At 43.7% G+C, this 19,819-nt stretch overlaps 2 protein-coding genes across 15 annotated transcripts in view; both read right to left on the bottom strand.

The window, feature by feature from the left end:
• Positions 1-1,024: 1,024 nt before the first annotated feature.
• Positions 1,025-8,622, bottom strand: LOC110527557 (homeobox protein PKNOX1). Of its 4 annotated transcripts, none has more exons than XM_021608923.3 (11): positions 8,521-8,622; positions 7,469-7,588; positions 5,502-5,644; positions 5,112-5,283; positions 4,420-4,593; positions 4,083-4,230; positions 3,690-3,787; positions 3,457-3,591; positions 2,121-2,197; positions 1,828-2,000; positions 1,025-1,523 (listed from the first exon to the last, which is right to left on the bottom strand). In XM_021608923.3, the coding sequence occupies exons 2-11, from the start codon at positions 7,517-7,519 to the stop codon at positions 1,351-1,353; spliced, it is 1,344 nt and encodes a 447-aa protein (XP_021464598.3). In that variant the 5' UTR covers positions 7,520-7,588; positions 8,521-8,622; the 3' UTR covers positions 1,025-1,350. The 4 variants fall into 4 exon arrangements, with proteins under 4 accessions (XP_021464598.3, XP_021464599.3, XP_021464596.3 ...); XM_021608924.3 differs by having other exon boundaries at positions 4,113-4,230; positions 8,521-8,618; XM_021608921.3 differs by having other exon boundaries at positions 7,674-8,547.
• A 7,932-nt stretch (positions 8,623-16,554) lies between these two features.
• itsn1 (intersectin 1 (SH3 domain protein)) overlaps positions 16,555-19,819 on the bottom strand; it is a 63,062-nt gene continuing 59,797 nt past the window's right edge. For all 11 annotated transcript variants that reach the window (XM_090240506.1, XM_021608902.3, XM_021608908.3 and 8 more), the window contains 2 exons: positions 19,384-19,557; positions 16,555-19,227 (listed from right to left, as the gene is read on the bottom strand). In XM_090240506.1, coding sequence (XP_090096632.1) covers positions 19,079-19,227; positions 19,384-19,557 — 323 coding nt within the window. In that variant the 3' untranslated portion in view covers positions 16,555-19,078. The remainder of the gene's footprint in view (positions 19,228-19,383; positions 19,558-19,819) is intronic.

Below are 19,819 nucleotides of genomic sequence, written 5' to 3'. Positions count from 1 at the left end.
AGTACTGCAATACTGTTAAGGCTGCTATGCAAAGGAGAGAGATACATGGTTTAAATGGACAGTCCACCCCAAAATCAAAGTCAGATGTTTTCAGACGTCAAAATGAATTTAGGCCTGGATTTACTAATAGAATGAACCGTTAATTTAAGAGTGAAGCAGTCTTGAAGTTTGAGACAGCCAGTGAAATCAATGGAAAACCTTTTGGTAGTTTATTCTTTAGGATTAGTCAGTTAAATCTGTTAGTCTATTCAACATCAAAATGACACACACTCATTCTGTGATATCTTTCCCCAGAAAGAAGAGGCACTGAGTCCTTGATCCCCAAAGGATACAGTGGCTCACATATTTTGAGGACTTTACTCAGAGACACTAATTATTTGTTCTTAAGCACCACAATGAATGGACGCCATCTGAGGCTGAGCAATAGCTCTATTTTAAAGTCAGAGAAACAAGATGGAGGGGGAATGGTGGACAATAAATGGAGGACTGGGGAGATGAACTAGGGCCAGGATTCAAAGTTGACAGTAAAAGGTCAATTCCGATTGAGCCGGCATCTGCAGCGTTTACTTTGAATGCGATCTCCACAATTGTGGTAACGTCGCCTGTAAGTGGGGCATAGCCAAAAAGGGTGATCAGATTGAATCCTGGCCTAAGCTTGGTCTCATATTAGAAGGTCGGCATCTCCACCGTGAGCCCCTTCCATCCCTACACACAAACCGTGTATGTAGACAATAGTTGTAACATGTATAGTAAGTACACTGTTATATAGCAGATGTGTTTGTAGAGAAATATGGTACAGAGAACACAAGTAAAAACCTGTATAATTTGTAAATGCCATAAAGATATGTATTTATTTTTACAAAAAAAAGCTTTTTTTCCAATGATTCATTTTTGATGTTGCACTAATAAGGGTGTGAATTTCTTATCAATACATCCTCCAACACATCCTAGTTTACCGTGTCGATATCCTCCCCTGAAATACTGCGTCTACACTCCGAAATAAAAAAACAAAGTTGAGGAGAATCTTTCTTGAACATTTTATTATTAGAGAAATCCAACAGACCTTGAAAAGCAGGTCAGCCATATTGGACATTCAATGTTCATACATAAATATTCTTTAAAAAACAAACTAAACAAAATAAAAACACTAAGCAAAAAAGCCAAATGAAAAAAATTAAACAGCCTTCATTCCAAACATTTTACATATAAAAATAGCATTTTTTTTCTGTTTCTAGAAGGGCCTTAAAGGCCTAGTGTGGGTTGTCTTGGACACTGTGATGAGTGTTGAGTATTATAGTCAAACATAGGCATGCATGAGGGTGTGACGTCACATCCCGCAGTAGTGGTATGTCACTCCAATCCGGCCATGTCACCCCCCTCCTCCTCCTCTTCCTCCTCCTCGCTCTCGCCCTCCTCCTCCTCGCTGTGTCCTCCCATCATCACCTGCTGCATGGCCAGTGTTGCACCATCTGAGGTCAGCGTCTGCAGCTCGTCTACACTCATGCCCATCGTCACCATGGTCACTGAGGAAAAAGATCAAGCTTCAGCCACACCCACTAACCAGTACGGAATTGGACAGCGTATAGTCAGAGTTGACCGGGGTTATCGTGGTAATAGAGATGGCTGGTATGTTAAGGGCAAGATCAAGTCATATCAAGGTGTGAAAACCACAGCATGGCATTCCTCCCAGCCTGTAGTAAGGACTGGGGATTGTCTGGAACTCTGATATGTTCCTACTGTGATTTCTCACTTGCGGTTTAATAAAACACAACAGGAGCATATCAGAGTTGCAGACTTTTCATATTATTCATTTTTCTGGGCATTTACCGTCATCGTCCATGGCCACCTCTTGCCCTACACCGGCCGAGGCAACGTTGTTGGCCATGGGCCAGAAACGCTGGGTGGGCCGGCTCTGGGGAGTCCTCTTCCTGCTCTTGGGCGTGTCTGAAGCACTGCTGTCCATCATGGGCTGGAGGATACGCCTCCTAGCATTAATGAACCTGGAGAGGGAGAGACGGACAGGGGCTAAGCCAATCATCCGAGGCCACATTTCTACGCTTGGGTATAAGGTGTGTGTGTGTGTGTGTGTGTGTGTGTGTGTGTGTGAAAGATTGCCTCACCAGTTGTTGACCTGCAGCAGGGTCAGGTTGGTCTGTATGGCGAGCTGTTTCTTCTCGTCCTCTGTGGGATAGGGATGCTGAGAGAGAAAGAAAGAGAGAGAAGGGTAAAGAACAAACAATCATTTACAGCAATTGAGTTCTATTAGCTCCCTATTAAGCCGAGTAGGTACTGGGAGAGACTGTGGATGGATGAAATAAGACTAAAGGTCAATTTGTATTGGAACGGCACTGGATGTTGATTAAGTAAAGTCGCTTCTATGTGAATTAAGAGTTTGGAGCAGCCTGGCCACTAGTTGGATACCTTTTTACCCAATGTCTCTTGTTACTTGATCTACTATCATGAAACGTTTGTGGGCGCCACAGGGACCATTAATAACACCAGTATAAATTGCTAGTGGGCCATGTGGGGAAAGATTATGAGGTACTGGGAGGTTGGGCTTTCGCCCCAACCAGGATGTACAGTGCCTTGCGAAAGTATTCGGCCCCCTTGAACTTTGCGACCTTTTGCCACATTTCAGGCTTCAAATATAAAGATATAAAACCGACCTTAAGGGGGCTGAATAATTTTGCATGCCCAATTTTTCAGTTTTTGTTTGTTAAAAAAGTTTGAAATATCCAATAAATGTCGTTCCACTTCATGATTGTGTCCCACTTGTTGTTGATTCTTCACAAAAAAATACAGTTTTATATCTTTATGTTTGAAGCCTGAAATGTGGCAAAAGGTCGCAAAGTTCAAGGGGGCCGAATACTTTCGCAAGGCACTGTATTTAGATTCAACTTTAGGATGTACAAAGGCCTGAGGGCCAGGATTGGCCGCTCGGGAGCAAGCAGAGAGGAACAAGCTGTAGTGAAGACGCGTCATCTCAAAGTGTCTTTGTGAGGGCTAGGATGTTCTAACATCTGGCTGCTAGTTAACTGTCTCTTACACACACGAGCAGGCACACAACAAAACACACACCGACACCCACACTTGCACGAACACACACAGGGAACAAATGGTCTCTGTTAGCTAACAGTCTGGTTAGGTCCACCATTGGGCCTGTGGGCTGTCTACTGATTAACCTCTGATTAGCATTTAGCCAGCAGACCATGGGCCAGTCATATGAGGGCCTAACACATCCGTCTCTGTCAACGCAAACGCTCCGAGCCATCATGGGACGGGCCATCATGGGACGAGCCATCGTGACGGGGGCCAAATGCATGCACGTGCACACTCACATGCACGCAAGCATGCTCAGACACCCTTGGAATAACCTAGCAGAGCTTTACTCTGGGTTACAATACATTCAGTTATTCTAATCTTAGGAACGGTTGAGAAGAGGTGTTTTTCACTCACCCCTATGTGTTGGAAGAGCCAGGTGCGCATGATGTTGGTGGCTGATTTGGGCAGGACCCCCCTCTTGTTGCTCTTGGATGAGCTGTCCTCCTGGGTGAAGAAACTGCTTAGGTCCTGATTGAGCTGCAACTGGAGCTGTACACACACACACACACACACACACAGTCAATTCACAGAACCGGCTGTAGTTTGTGTGACCGTGTGTCTGTCTGTGTGTGTGGTGTATTCCTCACCTGTGTGTTGTTGATGCGTATTGTCTGGGGTGAGATAGCTTGTCCCACCACCTGTCCCTGAGGAGTGACTACTGTGATGGGCTGGTACACTGTACCACCTGCTCATACACACAAATAAAAGTTAGGGCATTTTTGGTAACACCTTGATCCAAGGACCCTCAGCACCTCACCATAATCAACTTTGAAATCAACTCTGAAAAAAAAAAGAGGCAACATTCACAGATTCAAGAAAACTGACTAAAACAGGGAGGGACTATCTGAACCTGCTAAGAAAATATTGCTTTCGTTATCCGTTGAAAAAAGTTTTGCTACGGTGTGCCATAATTAATATGACCCAGTATTGCTAGTAGTTGTCTTAACAGGGACACAGTAAGGCCGGAGAGGAGAGGGTACCTGTAGAGGTGGTATGCCACGGAGACATACCTGCTAACACTTGGCCAGCAGAATTGACTGTTGTCAGGGTAACGTTGCCTTGCTGCAGGGCCGAGGCTGACATCACAATGCCTTGAGGGCTGAGGGTTCCTGTGAGTGGGCTGGAGGTCTGGGGGAGGGGGGAAACACACAGAATTAGCCTTACTGCATTCACATTCATGTGTTCATCTTGTATAATTGTACTATTATGCGCTTATCATTTAATCCCAATACAATAGCCAAAGTTCCCTCTGGGAAAGATACAAATAATCTATGAAGGGGAAATGTGTGTGTATAACCTGTGTGTGAGTGTGTGTACCTGTATCTGGACAGGGGAACAGGGGCTGTCAGTTTCTCCTCCACTCAGCAGGGTCTCACTGTTCATCTTGGTGCGCAGGCAGGCGATGTAGCGGCTACAGAAGTCCTTACACAAGTCGCTCACTTTCTCCAGCTCCAGGAGGTGGATACGCAGCACCTGGATGGCCTTCACCATCTGGGGTCAGAGGTCAAAGGTCAGGTGAGGTCATTAGCGGTCCATGGGTAGGTATGCTGCCAACCCATAACTCTAACCCTGACCGTAGCCAAGGGTTAAGCTTAACCCTTACCAATTAGGTCATTCAACATAAGTTCGCTGGTCAGTCATGTCTCTTCAGTTCTTTCCAATAAAGACATGGGTCACAACATTTATTTCAGTCTTTAATATAAAACATTTACCATCACACATACACTCTTTCAATTGCTCGATGTAAAGAGGCAATTCAAGAGTGGTTTGTTGAGGGGCACAACAGCCGTGGAACTTCGTTATATTATCTTATAACGTCAAAGACAGACGTGTAATAGCTAGGTCATGTTCATTAGGTACCAAAAGGAAGAAAACATACAAACAGGAAAGGACCAACTGGGCATATCCAATAAGAAACAACTATTTTTTTCTCCAGTTGCACAACATTTTCAAATGTTTTCAGTTGCACGCCCAAATGAACAAGACCCTGGTAGTGCAGAGTTCCTCACCAGGTTGTCCACGTCTGGGTCGTCACAGAAGAAGCCCTTGCCCTCTTTCTTCTGGCTGCGGACAAAGTTCTCAATGTCCACGTTGAAGCTGGCAGAGCTGACGCAGTCCGAGCTCTGAGTCGACTGCTCACACTTCTCAAAGAGCAGGGCCAGCAGAGGGAACAGGGGGTGCCTGCGATGCACAGGCGAGTGCAAAGGATTAACGCCACAGTCGGGCGCAGTTAATGAAAGTGCACAAACACACAGTCATGCACCGACGCTCGCAACATCCACACAAGCTCACAGTCATAAACAGGACAAGGGAAGGATAATGAAGGAGGAGGGGGGAAAAACAGAGGGAAACAGCTCTGATGAGGAGGATGGAGTGGAGGAGTACCATGACTCGCCTACCTGTAGATGGCCTGCTTGTCTGTGTCCATGGGCATCTGGGGCTGCATGGCAGAGGGGCTGCCTGCTCCCCCCTCGCTTCCCTCGGTCAGACTCTGCTCCGGATCCCCCTCCACATCTGCTCCCACGCGCATCTGCACCAAGACCTTTACCCAGGGAAGAGACAAGTATGGTAAAGAGAAGAGTGGGAAACAAGGCAGATAAAATAGAAGGAGAGTGGAGGAGAAGGGATGGGATAGGAGTGAAATCCAGTAAAGTTAGTCAGTGGTTGGTAGATGACTCCCACTCAGGGTGGTAATGGGGTGAGTACACACACCCCAGGGAGAGGAGAGAGATATTGGTCTGATTCTTTCCACTCATAACACTGTCTCAATTCAGCGGCTTACAGACACCGCCTTAGCCATTTATCTACTCACATTGAACCCCGATGAATACACTGTCTGTAACTTCTACACACAGTTATAAATTACTCATGATCCATTCTAGTCCTTCCCTGTTTCAACGTTTTTTTCCATTTGGTTTCTAGTGAACACGACCCTGTCCTACACTGCCTCAGGTCAGGCTCATTCCAACTGTGCCTAATTCTTCACTGGATCTGACATTCATTGGTTTTTAAAGTGGTCCTCTGTAGCACAGTTGGTAGAGCACAGTGCGTGCAATGCCAGGATAGTGGGTTTGATTAATGGGACCACCCATACGGGAAAAATGTATGCACTCATGACTGCAAGTAATTTTATACTGAACAAAAATATAAAAACGTGCAACAATTTAAAGATTTTACTGAGTTACAGTTCATTTAAGGAAATCAGTCGATTGAAATAAATTCCTTGGGCCCTAATCTATGGATTTCGCATGGCTGGGACTACAGATATTCATCGGTTGGTCACAGATACCTTTTAAAAAAAAAAGTAGCGGAGTGGATCAGAAAACCAGTCTATCTTTCATCAGCTGTCCAGTTGTCTGGTCTCAGACGATCCAGCAGGTCAATAAGTCAGATGTGGAGGTCCTGGGCTGGCGTGCTAACCCGTGGTCTGCGGTTGTGAGGCCGTTTGGACTAACTGCCAAAACAACGTTGGTAGAGAAATCAACATTCAATTCTCTGGCAACAGCTCTGGTGGACATTCCTGCAGTCAACATGCCAATTGCACACTCCCTCAAAACTTGAGGCATCCGTGGCAACGTGTTGTGTAACAAGACTGCACATTTTAGTGGCCTTTTACTGTCCCCAGCACAAGGTGCACCTGTGCAATGATCATGCTGTTTAAAGCCACACTTGTCAGGTGGAAGGATTATCTTGGCAAAAGAGAAATGCTCACTAACAGGGATGTAAACAAATTAGTACACTCAATGAGAGAAATAAGCTTTTTGTGCGTATGGAAAATATCTGGGATCTTTTATTTCATGAAACCAACACTTTACATGTGGCGTTTATATTTTTGTTCTGTATAGATAAAAGCATATACTAAATGTCATATATTATATTAAAATCACATGTATGATGATGAATATTGCCTCTCTCCTACTTGCACACCGTAGATGTGTGGCTGTTACAGTATTTGAAAAACATTCCCCCACTCACGGTCTCTGGATATTGATGGTCCTTGCCCTTGTGATTGCCATGTGATGGCGCAACAATGACTTTGATTGAAAGGCAAATGTGTTAAAATACACATTTATGTGAGTGCTAGAAGATGTGTGGTTAGACTCAGCCCCCGCGATCTCTGCCATGTTTGCTGGGAGGCCATGGAGTCCACAGAGGATTGATAGACTTTTAACGTGTGTAATATTAACTTTCACAGCAGCTCATTGAAATTGGGAATTCAGGAAAGGAACACTTCATCAGACAGTTATTCATTTACTAGTGAATTTGTGGTTAAGTTTGGGGTATATAACATCACACAGCTCATTCATTGGAATATGGCCACCCATTTTGTAAAATGTTCAAACTTCACTCGTCTTCAATCTCTTACCTGATCTACCTCCGGGTACTCATCTAGAGATGCCGACTGGGCTTCCATCATGGTCGCTGCCAATGATGCCAATACACAGGCATTCCAGTCCAAGACCTAAGACCTGTGTGGCTACCAGTCCTACAGACAAATGCATCAAACATGGGGTTTAGATAAGGTTTTCGTTGTTGTCATAGATTAGATATAACCATTGCATGATACATACATAGCCAATGAAGAACGTAGAGTCAGGGTACTATGCCAACACAGGGCCTTTCATTCTGGGGTAGGAGGATTCATCTTTTTTGGAGTGTGGTAAATGCTTGGTCACTGTATGCGTGTATCAGAATGGAATTCAGACAGTGCAGTTATCAATTCACGCGCGTGCAGGGTGGGAGGTATGTTGTACAGTAGCCCTAACTTCCGGGCACACATTTTGATTAAATAAAGCATTTTTTTTTAACGCAGTAGTTGTGCATCTACAGTTCGTAATGTTCACCAAGCATCATCCTAAACTGGGACACTAGGCCCACGAATCTCTCCTTAGCAAGCCGTATCCATTGGCAAAAATAAATAAGGGGAAAAAAAAATCAAATGTGTTTCCATAACAAACAAAAAAGTGCATACAATTTCGTGTTAATTTGATTACCAGTGTATCATACCCTCGCTGTCTAAAGATCGTATAGCGGCTCAGGCTACATGTAGCAGATAATATTGGTGCTTTCAAATGTTGAACAAATAAAACTGTCAACAGCACACATCCCATCTACATTGCGGTCATCACTAGGTATCTCTCATAATAACATTCGAATATCCAATAGTCTGTAGATGAGTGAACACACGCTTGGCCTTCTCATTCACCATTTCCAATGCGCCTTTTCCAAACAAGCGGACATCTTTTTCTCTCGCCACAACAGCTTGCCTTTATGTGTGATCAGTCTTTTTGGCTCACTGTCCATTCTGCAAAGTGCACATTGGCTCATTCCATGGCGAGCCACTGCATTCAAGCATGTTGCGTCGATTGTTAGATTGATGGGCGACGAAAAAAAAGAGGAATTTGAGTGACAGCTTACCTTAGTGCCAATCTTCGTCACAGTGACAAGGGGCTGCTGCAATCCGGGCCCGCAGTTTTCGTGTGTCGTCACTACGTATAGGCTCGCAGACTATTTTCACTCATTAATATTCAACATGTGGGAGGAGAAGCAATTCCGAACATGCCTTGTCCCGCCCCTAGAGGCCGATACCCTTCCCCTTATGCTTAAATTATGATTACAAATTATTATTAGGAATTAAAAATACATTTCTATTACATAAAATGTATACACACTTAAAAGTGTATGTAATGGACTAGGCCTTCAAATGACAAAAACATGAATCCTTGAAAAATTATCCCTAATAATTGACGACATGAGTTTTATATTTCTGATGCAATGACAACTTTTTAAACAAAGACGTGAAGGAGACTACCCATACTAAAACATTTTTGTAAATTAAAGATGGTTATTGGTCAAATTGAATTAAAAGACAAAAGACAGAGTGAAGATAATTTTGCAGACCAATCATCTAACTTGGGCCTGAAAAGAGAAAGAAAAGCAACACTGTACACTGTGAAATCTATGCTCCTAAATTAAGATGTAGATTATGGATATAAAGTGCAATGCAAATAGTCTGGGTAGCCATTTGATTAGTTGTTCAGGAGTCTTATTGTTCGGCAGGTAGAAGCTATTTAGGAGCCTCTTGGAGCTAGACTTGGCGCTCCGGTACCGCTTGCTGTGCGATAGCAGAGAGGACATCTATGACTAGGGTGGCTGGAGTCTTGGCAATTTTTAGGGCCTTCCTCTGACACCGCCTGGTATAGAGGTGCTGGATGGCAGGAAGCTTGACCCCAGTAATGTACTGGGCCGTACGTACTATCTTGTGTAGTGCCTTGTGCTCAGAGGCCATGCAGTTGCCATAACAGGCAGTGATGCAACCCGTCACGATGTTCTCGATGGTGCAGCTGTAAAACCTGTTGAGGATCTGAGGACCCATGCCAAATCATTTCAGTCTCCTGAGGGGGAATAGGTTTTGTCATGCCCTCTTCGCGACTGTCTTGGTGTGCTTGGACCAGGTTAGTTTTTTGGTGATGAGGACAAAAAATAAAAAAAGTGTTAAGTAAAAAATTGAAAATAAAAGTATCAAATAATTCAGTAGCAGCAGTAAAATAACAAGCGAGGCTATATACAGGGGGTACCAGTACAGAATCAATGTGCAAGGACACATGTTTGGATCATGATAGTTTGTTGGTGATGTGGACGCCAAGGAACTTGAAGCTCTCAACCTGCTCCACTACAGCCCCGTCAATGAGAATGAGCACTTGCTCGGTCCTCCTTTTCCTGTAGTCCACAATCATCCCCTTTGTCTTGATCACGTTGAGGGAGAGGTTGTTGTCCTGGCACCACATGGTCAGGTCTTAGACCTCCTCCCTATAGGCTGTCTCATCGTTTTCGGTGATCAGGCCTACCACTGTTGTGTCATCAGCAAACCTAATGAGGGTGTTGGAGTCGTGCCTGGCCGTGAAGTCATGAGTGAACATGGAGTACAGGAGGGGACTGAGCACGCACCCCTGAGGGGCCCCTGTGTTGAGGGTCAGCGTGGTGGATGTGTTGATACCTACCCTTACCACCTGGGGGCGGCACGTCAGGAAGTCCAGGATCCAGTTGCAGAGGGAGGTGTTTAGTCCCAGGGTCCTTAGCTCAGTGATGAGCTTTGTAGGGCACTCTGGTGTTGAACGCTGAGCTGTAGTCAATGAATAGCATTCTCACGTAGGTGTTCCTTTTGTCCAGCTGGGAGTGCAATAGAGATGGCATCATCTATGGATCTGTTTGGGTGGTATGCAAATTGTAGTGGGTCTAGGGTTTCTGGGATAATGGTGTTGATGTGAGCCATGACCAGCCTTTCATAGCATTTCATGGCTACAGACGTGAGTGCTACAGGTCGGTAGTCATTTAGACAGGTTACCTTAGTGTTCTTGGGCACAGGGACTATGGTGGTCTGCTTGAAACATGTTGGTATTACAGACTCAGACAGGGAGATGTTGAAAATGTCAGTGAAGACACTTTTTTTCCTGGATTGTTTCTTTCCTGGATCAGCTTTAATATTGCGGATAAATTGTTGCTTCCATCAATGTAATTGTCTGCCTCATTTCCAATCCCCCATATATTTTTGATAAATATACAGTGCCTTGCGAAAGTATTCGGCCCCCTTGAACTTTGCGACCTTTTGCCACATTTCAGGCTTCAAACATAAAGATATAAAACTGTATTTTTTTGTGAAGAATCAACAACAAGTGGGACACAATCATGAAGTGGAACGACATTTATTGGATACTTCAAACTTTTTTAACAAATCAAAAACTGAAAAATTGGGCGTGCAAAATTATTCAGCCCCTTTACTTTCAGTGCAGCAAACTCTCTCCAGAAGTTCAGTGAGGATCTCTGAATGATCCAATGTTGACCTAAATGACTAATGATGATAAATAAAATCCACCTGTGTGTAATCAAGTCTCCGTATAAATGCACCTGCACTGTGATAGCCTCAGAGGTCCGTTAAAAGCGCAGAGAGCATCATGAAGAACAAGGAACACACCAGGCAGGTCCGAGATACTGTTGTGAAGAAGTTTAAAGCCGGATTTGGATACAAAAAGATTTCCCAAGATTTAAACATCCCAAGGAGCACTGTGCAAGCGATAATATTGAAATGGAAGGAGTATCAGACCACTGCAAATCTACCAAGACCTGGCCGTCCCTCTAAACTTTCAGCTCATACAAGGAGAAGACTGATCAGAGATGCAGCCAAGAGGCCCATGATCACTCTGGATGAACTGCAGAGATCTACAGCTGAGGTGGGAGACTCTGTCCATAGGAAAACAATCAGTCGTATATTGCACAAATCTGGCCTTTATGGAAGAGTGGCAAGAAGAAAGCCATTTCTTAAAGATATCCATAAAAAGTGTTGGTTAAAGTTTGCCACAAGCCACCTGGGAGACACACCAAACATGTGGAAGAAGGTGCTCTGGTCAGATGAAACCAAAATTGAACTTTTTGGCAACAATGCAAGACGTTATGTTTGGCGTAAAAGCAACACAGCTCATCACCCTGAACACACCATCCCCACTGTCAAACATGGTGGTGGCAGCATCATGGTTTGGGCCTGCTTTTCTTCAGCAGGGACAGGGAAGATGGTTAAAATTGATGGGAAGATGGATGGAGCCAAATACAGGACCATTCTGGAAGAAAACCTGATGGAGTCTGCAAAAGACCTGAGACTGGGACGGAGATTTGTCTTCCAACAAGACAATGATCCAAAACATAAAGCAAAATCTACAATGGAATGGTTCAAAAATAAACATATCCAGGTGTTAGAATGGCCAAGTCAAAGTCCAGACCTGAATCCAATCGAGAATCTGTGGAAAGAACTGAAAACTGCTGTTCACAAATGCTCTCCATCCAACCTCACTGAGCTTGAGCTGTTTTGCAAGGAGGAATGGGAAAAAATGTCAGTCTCTCGATGTGCAAAACTGATAGAGACATACCCCAAGCGACTTACAGCTGTAATCGCAGCAAAAGGTGGTGCTACAAACTATTAACTTAAGGGGGCTGAATAATTTTGCACGCCCAATTTTTCAGTTTTTGATTTGTTAAAAAAGTTTGAAATATCCAATAAATGTCGTTCCACTTCATGATTGTGTCCCACTTGTTGTTGATTCTTCACAAAAAAATACAGTTTTTTATCTTTATGTTTGAAGCCTGAAATGTGGCAAAAGGTCGCAAAGTTCAAGGGGGCCGAATACTTTCGCAAGGCACTGTATATAGTGAAGACACTTGCCAGTTGGTCAGCGCATGCTCGCAGTACTCATCCTGGTAACCTGTTTGAAGGTCTTACTCACATCGGCTGCAGAGAGCGTGATCACACAGTCGTCCGGAACAGCTGATGCTCACATGCATGTTTCAGTGTTACTTGCCTCGAAGCGAGCATAGAAGTTATTTAGCTCATCTGGTAGGCTCGTGTCACTGGGCAGCTCTCGGCTGTGCTTCCCTTTGTAGTCTGTAATAGTTTGCAAACCCTGCCACATCCGACGAGCGTCGGAGCCGGAGTAGTAACATTTGATCTTAGTCCTGTACTGATGCTTTGCCTGTTTGATGGTTCGTCCGAGGGCATAGCAGGATTTCTTATAAGCTTCCGGGTTAGAGTCCCGCTCCTTGAAGCGGCAGCTCTACCCTTTAGCTCAGTGCGAATGTTGCCATATTCCAGTCTGTGCTAGAAAAGCAGTCCTGTAGTTTAGCATCTGCTTCGTCTGACCACTTTTTTTTATAGACCGAGTCACTGGTGCTTCCTGCTTTCATTTGTGCTTGTAAGCAGGAATCAGGAGGATAGAATTATTGTCAGATTTGCCAAATGGAGGGCGAGGGAGAGCTTTGTACACGTTGAGTAAAGGTGGTCTATACATTTTTTTCCTCTGGTTGCTCATTTAACATGCTGATGGAAATTAGGTAAAACTGATTTAAGTTTCCCTGCATTAAAGTCTCCGTCCAATAGGAGCGCCGTCTCTGGATGAGCGTTTTCCTGTTTGCTTATGGCCGTATACAGCTCATTGAGGGCGGTTTTAGTGCCAGCATCGGTCTGTGGTGGTATGTAGACAGCTACGAAAAATACAGTTGAAAACTCTCTCGGTAGATAGTGTGGTCTACATCTTATCATGAGATACTCTACCTCAGGTTAGCAAAACCTCAAGACTTCCTTAGATATCATGCACCAGCTGTTGTTCACATATATGCATAGGCCCCCGCCCCTTGTCTTACCAGAGGTTACTGTTCTGTCCTGCCGATGGAGTGTATAACCCGCCAGCTGTATGTTCTTAATGTCGTTGTTCAGCCACGACTTGGTGAAACATAAGATATTACAGTTTTTAATGTCCCGTTGGTAGGATATACGTGCTTTCAGCTCGTCCCATTTATTTCCCAGCGATTGAACATTAGCTAGCAATACGGATCGCCAGGGCAGATTAGCCACTCGTCGCCTGATCCTCGCAAGGCACCCTGATCTTTTCCCACTAAATCTCAGTTTCCTTCTCCAGCGAATCATGGGGATCTGGGCCTGGTCGGGTGTCTGTAGTAGTATATCCCTCCCGTTCCGACTCATTCAAGAAGAACTCTTAGTCCAGTTTGAGGTGAGTAATCGTAGTTCTGATGTCCAGAAGCTCTTTTCGGTCATAAGAGACGGTAGCATCAACATTATGTACTAAACAAGTTACGAACAAACACGAAAAAACAAACAAAATAGCATGGTTGGTTAAGAGCCGACAAGACGGCAGCCCTACGCTCCGGCGCCATCGTTCCAAGGCTGGATAAATCAGGGAGTGTTGTGGTTGGAAGATGGAAAGAAGTGATGAAAACATGGTGAGACATGAGGAATCAAAGAGACAGTGTAGAAAATGTACACCCCCTTTCAAAATTGTCACCTTTTGTTGCCTTATAGCCTGGAATTAAAACGGCTGGGAATAGTTTATTATTCCATTGATCTATACATCCTACCCCACAACTTCCAAGTGAAACAAATATTCAGATTTGTATTTACTTATATCAACAAGAACAAAGAAGGAAATAGCTAGGTTGGATAAGTGTCCACCCCCTTGTACTAGCAATCCTAAATTAGCTCAGGTTGTAACCAATCACCTTCAAAATCACACACCAAGTTAATTGGCCTCCATCTGTTTTATTGTAGTGATTAACATGATTCCAGGACTCATTCAGCAGTTCATGTGGGTTCCCTCTGCTGGGCAGTGACTTGCAAAGCAAACACTCAAGCATGAGCATGAAGGAGCTTTCAAAAGAACTCTGGGACAAAGCAGTGGAAAGGCGCAGATCAGGGGATGGGTATAAACATATTTCAAAGGCCTTTAATATCCCCTGGCGCACGGTCAAGACGATTATTAAGAGGTGGAAGTTGTATGGCAGCACTAAGACCTTGCTTAGATCAGTTTCTATTAAGGTATCTTTACTTTTACTCAAGTATGACAATTGGGTACTTTCCCCCCCAATGGCCGTCCCGCCAAACTGGATGACAGAGGAAGTAGGAGACTGATCAGAGAGGCTACCAAGAGTCCATTAGCAACTTGAAAGAGCTACACACTTTTATAGCCAAGCCTGGTCAAAGTGTGCATGTGACAACTACAGTGCATTTGGAAAGTATTCAGACCCCTTGACTTTTTCCCCATTATGTTATGTTACAGCCTTATTCTAAAATTGATTAAATACATCCTCATCAATCTACACACAATACCTCATAATGACAAACCGAAAACAGGTTTTTAGAAATGTTTGCAAATGTTTTAAATATAACAAAATAAATACCTTACCTTATATAAGCATTCAGACCCTTTGCTAAAATTGAGCTCAGGTGCATCCTGTTTCCATTATCATCATTGAGATGTTTATACAAATTGTTTGGAGTCCACGTGGTAAATTCAATTGATTGGACATGATATAAGGTCCCACAGTTGATACAGGTCCCACAGGGCACGTCAGAGCAAGAATCAAGCCATGAGGTTGAAGGAATTGTCCATAGAGCTCTGAGACAGGGTTGTGTCGAGGCACAGATCTGGGGATACCAAAAATGTCTGCAGCATTGAAGGTCCCCAAGAACAGAGGGGCCTCCATCATTCTTGAATAGAAGAAGTTTGGAACCACCAAGACTCTTCCTAGAGCTGGCCGCCCGGCCAAACTGAGCAATCGGGAGAGAAGGGCCTTGGTCAGGGAGGTGACCAAGAACCCGATGGTCACTCTGACAGAGCTCCAGAGTTCTTCTGTGGAGATGGGAGAACCTTCCAGAAGGACAACCATCTCTGCAGCACTTCACCAATCAGGCCTTTATAGTAGAGTGTCCAGACGGAAGCCACTCCTCAGTAAAAGGTATATGACAGCACTCTTGGAGTTTGCCAAAAGGCACCTAAAGACTCTCAGACCATGAGAAACAAAATTCTCTGGTCTAAGGAAACCTAAACGGAACTCTTTGGCCTGAATGCCAAGCGTCACATCTGGAGGAAACCTGGCACCAACCCTATGGTGAAGCATGGTGGTGTCAGCATCATGCTGTGGAGAGGTTTTTCAGCGGCAGGGACTGGGAGACTAGTCAGGATCGAGGGAAAAATGAATGGAGGACCTGCTCCAGAGCGCTCAGGAACTCAGACTGGGGTGAAGGTTCACCTTCCAACGGGACAGTGACCCTAAGCCCACAGTCAAGACAACACAGGAGTGGCTTCGGGACAAGTCTCTGAATGTCCTTGAGTGGCCCAGCAAGAGCACGGACTTGAACCCGATTGGAGATCTTTGGAGAGACCTGAAAATAGCTGTGCAGCGATGCTCCCCATCCAACCTGACAGAGCTTTAAAGGATCTGCAGAGAAGAATGGGAGAAACTCCCCAAATACAGGCGTGCCACGCTTGCAGCGTCATGCCCAAAACGACTCTAGGCTGTAATCGCTGCCAAAGATGGTTCAACAAATTACTGAGTAAAGGGTCTGAATACTTATGCAAATGTGATATTATTATTATACATTTGAAAAATAAATGTGCATATTTGATTTGATATTTGTTTTCATTACTACCTTGAATGAGCAATCACAGAATGCCATCTAAATGGAAACAAATGTGAAAACAAATTTAGTTCCACCCTATTACCTCAAAGGAAATGACCAAAATGTCACACATCAAGACATTCAATGTGACGTATATGCAAGTTCGACACAAAAACAATACATATTGCTATTTCAACGTCAAACTCCGCCAAATCCAGCGAAGTTCTGTTGCCCCAAACATTCGTTGCATAACAAAATTGCGCCCTGCTGAAACACCAGCCCCTTCAAATCATCACGGTTACTGCTTTAACCTGAATGACACGTTCAATGTACAAACCTTTCAGGCACTGACTGAAGTGAACGCTATCTACGAGACCCATTTAATGGAAAAGTAATATATGGCGGTAAACTCCAAAACATTTAAGTATATTTTGTATAAAATAAGTACTTACAAGGTTTGTAAATTAAGGCTAAAAACCAAACATACATCAAACTCCTTGGTCCAATCAAATTTTATTTTCAACATTTAAGACAATACACTTCTCAGACCTTGATAACAATACATTGTCATCAACATTATTCTACGGTAGTTGTTGTAATATATTACTTATACTCCTTTCAAATATTTCAACATATTCACATACTGTACTTTATCAGTTAAGACTTTGCTCATTAAAAAGAAGAGAGAGCATCACTGGTTTTAGAGTGAACATTAAAAGAGCACTACTGTGGGGTAACCGGGGAAAGGAGTGGAGGTACAGGTCGCACGCTATAGGGAAATGACTAGTCATAATCTAAGTCCTCCAACTTGAACAGAGACCCAGCACAAACCCAAAAGCACTCGAGAATAGTACGTTAATGTTACTCACTCCCTCCTAGACATACACATAAGGAACACAGGCTCTGCAAACGCTGTTCTCCTTGACCACTCTCACTAACACGGCAGTGGAATTTCACTAGTATTTGTACATTATCTACACGGACACATAGCTGGTAACAACAACAACATACATTAAACTAACATTAGACAAACTATGCTAACATTGTCAGACTTAGACTGAAGTCAGTCGTCTCTGCTGCCTTCGGATATCCTTGTACATCTCCTTTCGAACGCGGAACCCAAGATAATGGGAGGGTCGTCATAAAGAACAAAATAACAGATAAGACCATATGAAAGATTCAAATTGTCTCATACCTCGGAGTAGATTGCATATGGCAGCAACCTGGAGGCTGATATTTCCCTTTTGTCCGAATGGTCTTTCTTAACGTCAATAAATATGTAATACAGTGTTGTTCAACTGAACACAGTGCCACACAAAACTCTAAAAAAATCATTCCTGTTCTCTTGCAAAGGAAATATATTCATTTGAGACCCACATTGAATGAACCTGAAATGCCCCCTCTTCACAAACAGTTACAGCATTGGCCGAATATGTCCATCACAACAAAGCCTGACCTCAGCCTCCAAAACAAAACACCTCCAAAATGGCTTTCCAACACATAAATATAGCACTCTATATTAAATGGTGCTTTTTTGCCGTACGAAAAAATGTAATTAAAAACAACTAAAATATACATACAAAACGTGTAGATATGAATGCGTTGAAAATAACATAATTTTTCGGAACAAAGACAAAAACATTCCTGACATCACCGTATGATTCTTCTAACCATCAAAAAACGAATGATTTGTAGTACACTGGTACTCCATCATCTTGGCCTACGCTGCAAATGTAACTAGAAATCGGCACTCATTTACACATCATTTAGAAAACAGGAAATCTGCTCTTCAATTTCCCTCAAACCGTACAACAATATATTTTGGGCTAAGCCAATTTGATAGCGTGTACTTTCGTACAGTACTTCTGTAATGTTTCAAACACACCCAAACATTTCGTCTGGCCTTTCATTTGAATTTCCAATCTGAAACACAACGCTCAATATGTGGATCATATAAAGGTACAGTGTAAAGATTACTGATAGCTTCATTTTCATTCTCAGCATACTGTAGTATACTAACATAACAGCTCTTTAATTCCCTAACACATTTTTCCCAAAGTGTCTCACCAAACCTTTGAAGGTATATCACAAAGTATAGCTCTCCTACTCACATTCACTTATGTACTGTACCTGCTTTTGTACCCTGGTCTCAAACAGACGTACACAGAAACTAATAAATAACTCGAAACCTGGGTCATGTTTGAATGAAAGAAATACAAGGGAAGATGTTCCAGCTAAAACAACCAGGGGTATTATTAGATGGGCTTCAGACAAGCTTTTGAAATTGTCTGACCTGCAATGACATAATAGCCGTATGTTTATAAACATGAACACAGTGTCAAAGGTTATATGGGAGGTTGCCTTATGTTGTCACGGGGATGGCACAACAACAGTGTGGTCACCTGGGTGGTGTTCATTTGGCCACACAACAGAAGGCGTTTTAAAACGTTTTGTAACGTGAAAAGAAAATGAACGCTTATTATTGGACAAGGGAGTCTCGCCCGGTTTGTCCGTTTTCTTCCGCTTGTTGACTAATGAACACGCCCCAGGTGTTAATGCCACAGGGTGGGCTCTTTAAGACATACAGTGCATAAGCAATGATCATATGTGTTGTTCAAACATTTCTCCACAGTATATCATGTCTCAAAGGTTCATTGCGTTATAAGACGGCCTTTGAGATTTTAAATTAGCTGTGGAATGCTTCATAATTTTGTTCAACCAAATAATAGTGGAATCATGATATCATATATACACCATAATGATACAAATCATAAAGAGGAGAAAAAAACCCACACCATAATTAAAACCCTTCTGCAGACATTCATTCACACACACGCACGCACACACACACACACACACACAGGAGTGTGGGGCTGGGCCGTTGGGGATTGTCACTAGAGCTTGGTGAGTCTTCGGGCAGGGATAACGGGGTTTGGGGGGGGGGGGTGTACAGTATATGGGTGTTAGGCTAGGCTGGGTTAGGCTGAGCTGAGCAGGGCTGGGATGAACTGGGATGGGCTAGGGCTCCTCGAAGAGCTGCAGGTCCAGTCGTACGACAATCTCTCCTGTGGGCACCTCGTGGAGCAGCAGCCTCTTGGTGATGGGCCCTTTGGAGCCCTGGTCCTTCTTAATGTCCGCCAGACGGATCTCTGTCCTGCCTAGGAAATCTACAGACAGACAGGACAGACAAGTAATGAGGGTTCAATACAAGGTTGTCACACCATATATTGTGATAGAATATATCGCATGACAGCACACTGAATCAAAAAGGCCTGGTCAATAAAAAGCTGTTTGTGTGTGTGTGTGTGTGCCCGCAGCCTCACCGTCAGGAGAGAATTGATCTCTCTCAAACACGGTGACACACAGCACGTCCTGCTCCAGGTCCTTGATGAAGAACTGACAGTTGGAGTTCCACTTGGGGTTGAGCGTGTCCTGCAGGGTCTTGGTGATGTGGCACTGGGAACCCATCGTCACCTCGCAGTATGGGTTACTCTTACCTGAGAAGAGATCACACCTTAGGGTTGGGAAATTCCACTCACTTTCCCCAAATCCACTGGTTTGAAAGAAATTCCAAGTTGGAGGATTCCCTCCTGATTCCTAAACCCTCAAACTGGGATTTCTGGAAAAAACTTTGTCAAGTTACCAGAATTTTACAACCCAATAACAGATTGGCACAGTTGTATAGACGTTTAGAATAGACCAATATGGGTATTCCTCCTCAAAATAGTATTTTAACTTCTCTAGGGTAGGGGGCAGCAT

This window comes from Oncorhynchus mykiss, chromosome 7, assembly GCF_057628025.1.
Source record: "Oncorhynchus mykiss isolate SJ-2025 chromosome 7, ASM5762802v1, whole genome shotgun sequence".
Classification (NCBI taxonomy): Eukaryota; Metazoa; Chordata; class Actinopteri; order Salmoniformes; family Salmonidae; genus Oncorhynchus; species Oncorhynchus mykiss.
Note: the sequence above shows the minus strand (reverse complement) of the source record. Positions and strands in the feature narration are given on the sequence as shown.

What these genes read in the sequence shown, in the direction of transcription:
- LOC110527557 (XM_021608923.3), bottom strand. Translation starts at nt 7,519, where the DNA reads ATGATGGAAGCCCAGTCGGCATCTCTAGATGAGTACCCGGAGGTAGAT. An exon ending in ACCCAGACGTGGACAACCTG is followed by an intron (nt 4,594 to 5,111) that starts GTGAGGAACTCT and finishes CTCTGACCCCAG; the next exon opens with ATGGTGAAGGCCATCCAGGT. An exon ending in GGTGGCCATGGACGATGACG is followed by an intron (nt 1,524 to 1,827) that starts GTAAATGCCCAG and finishes CTTTTTCCTCAG; the next exon opens with TGACCATGGTGACGATGGGC.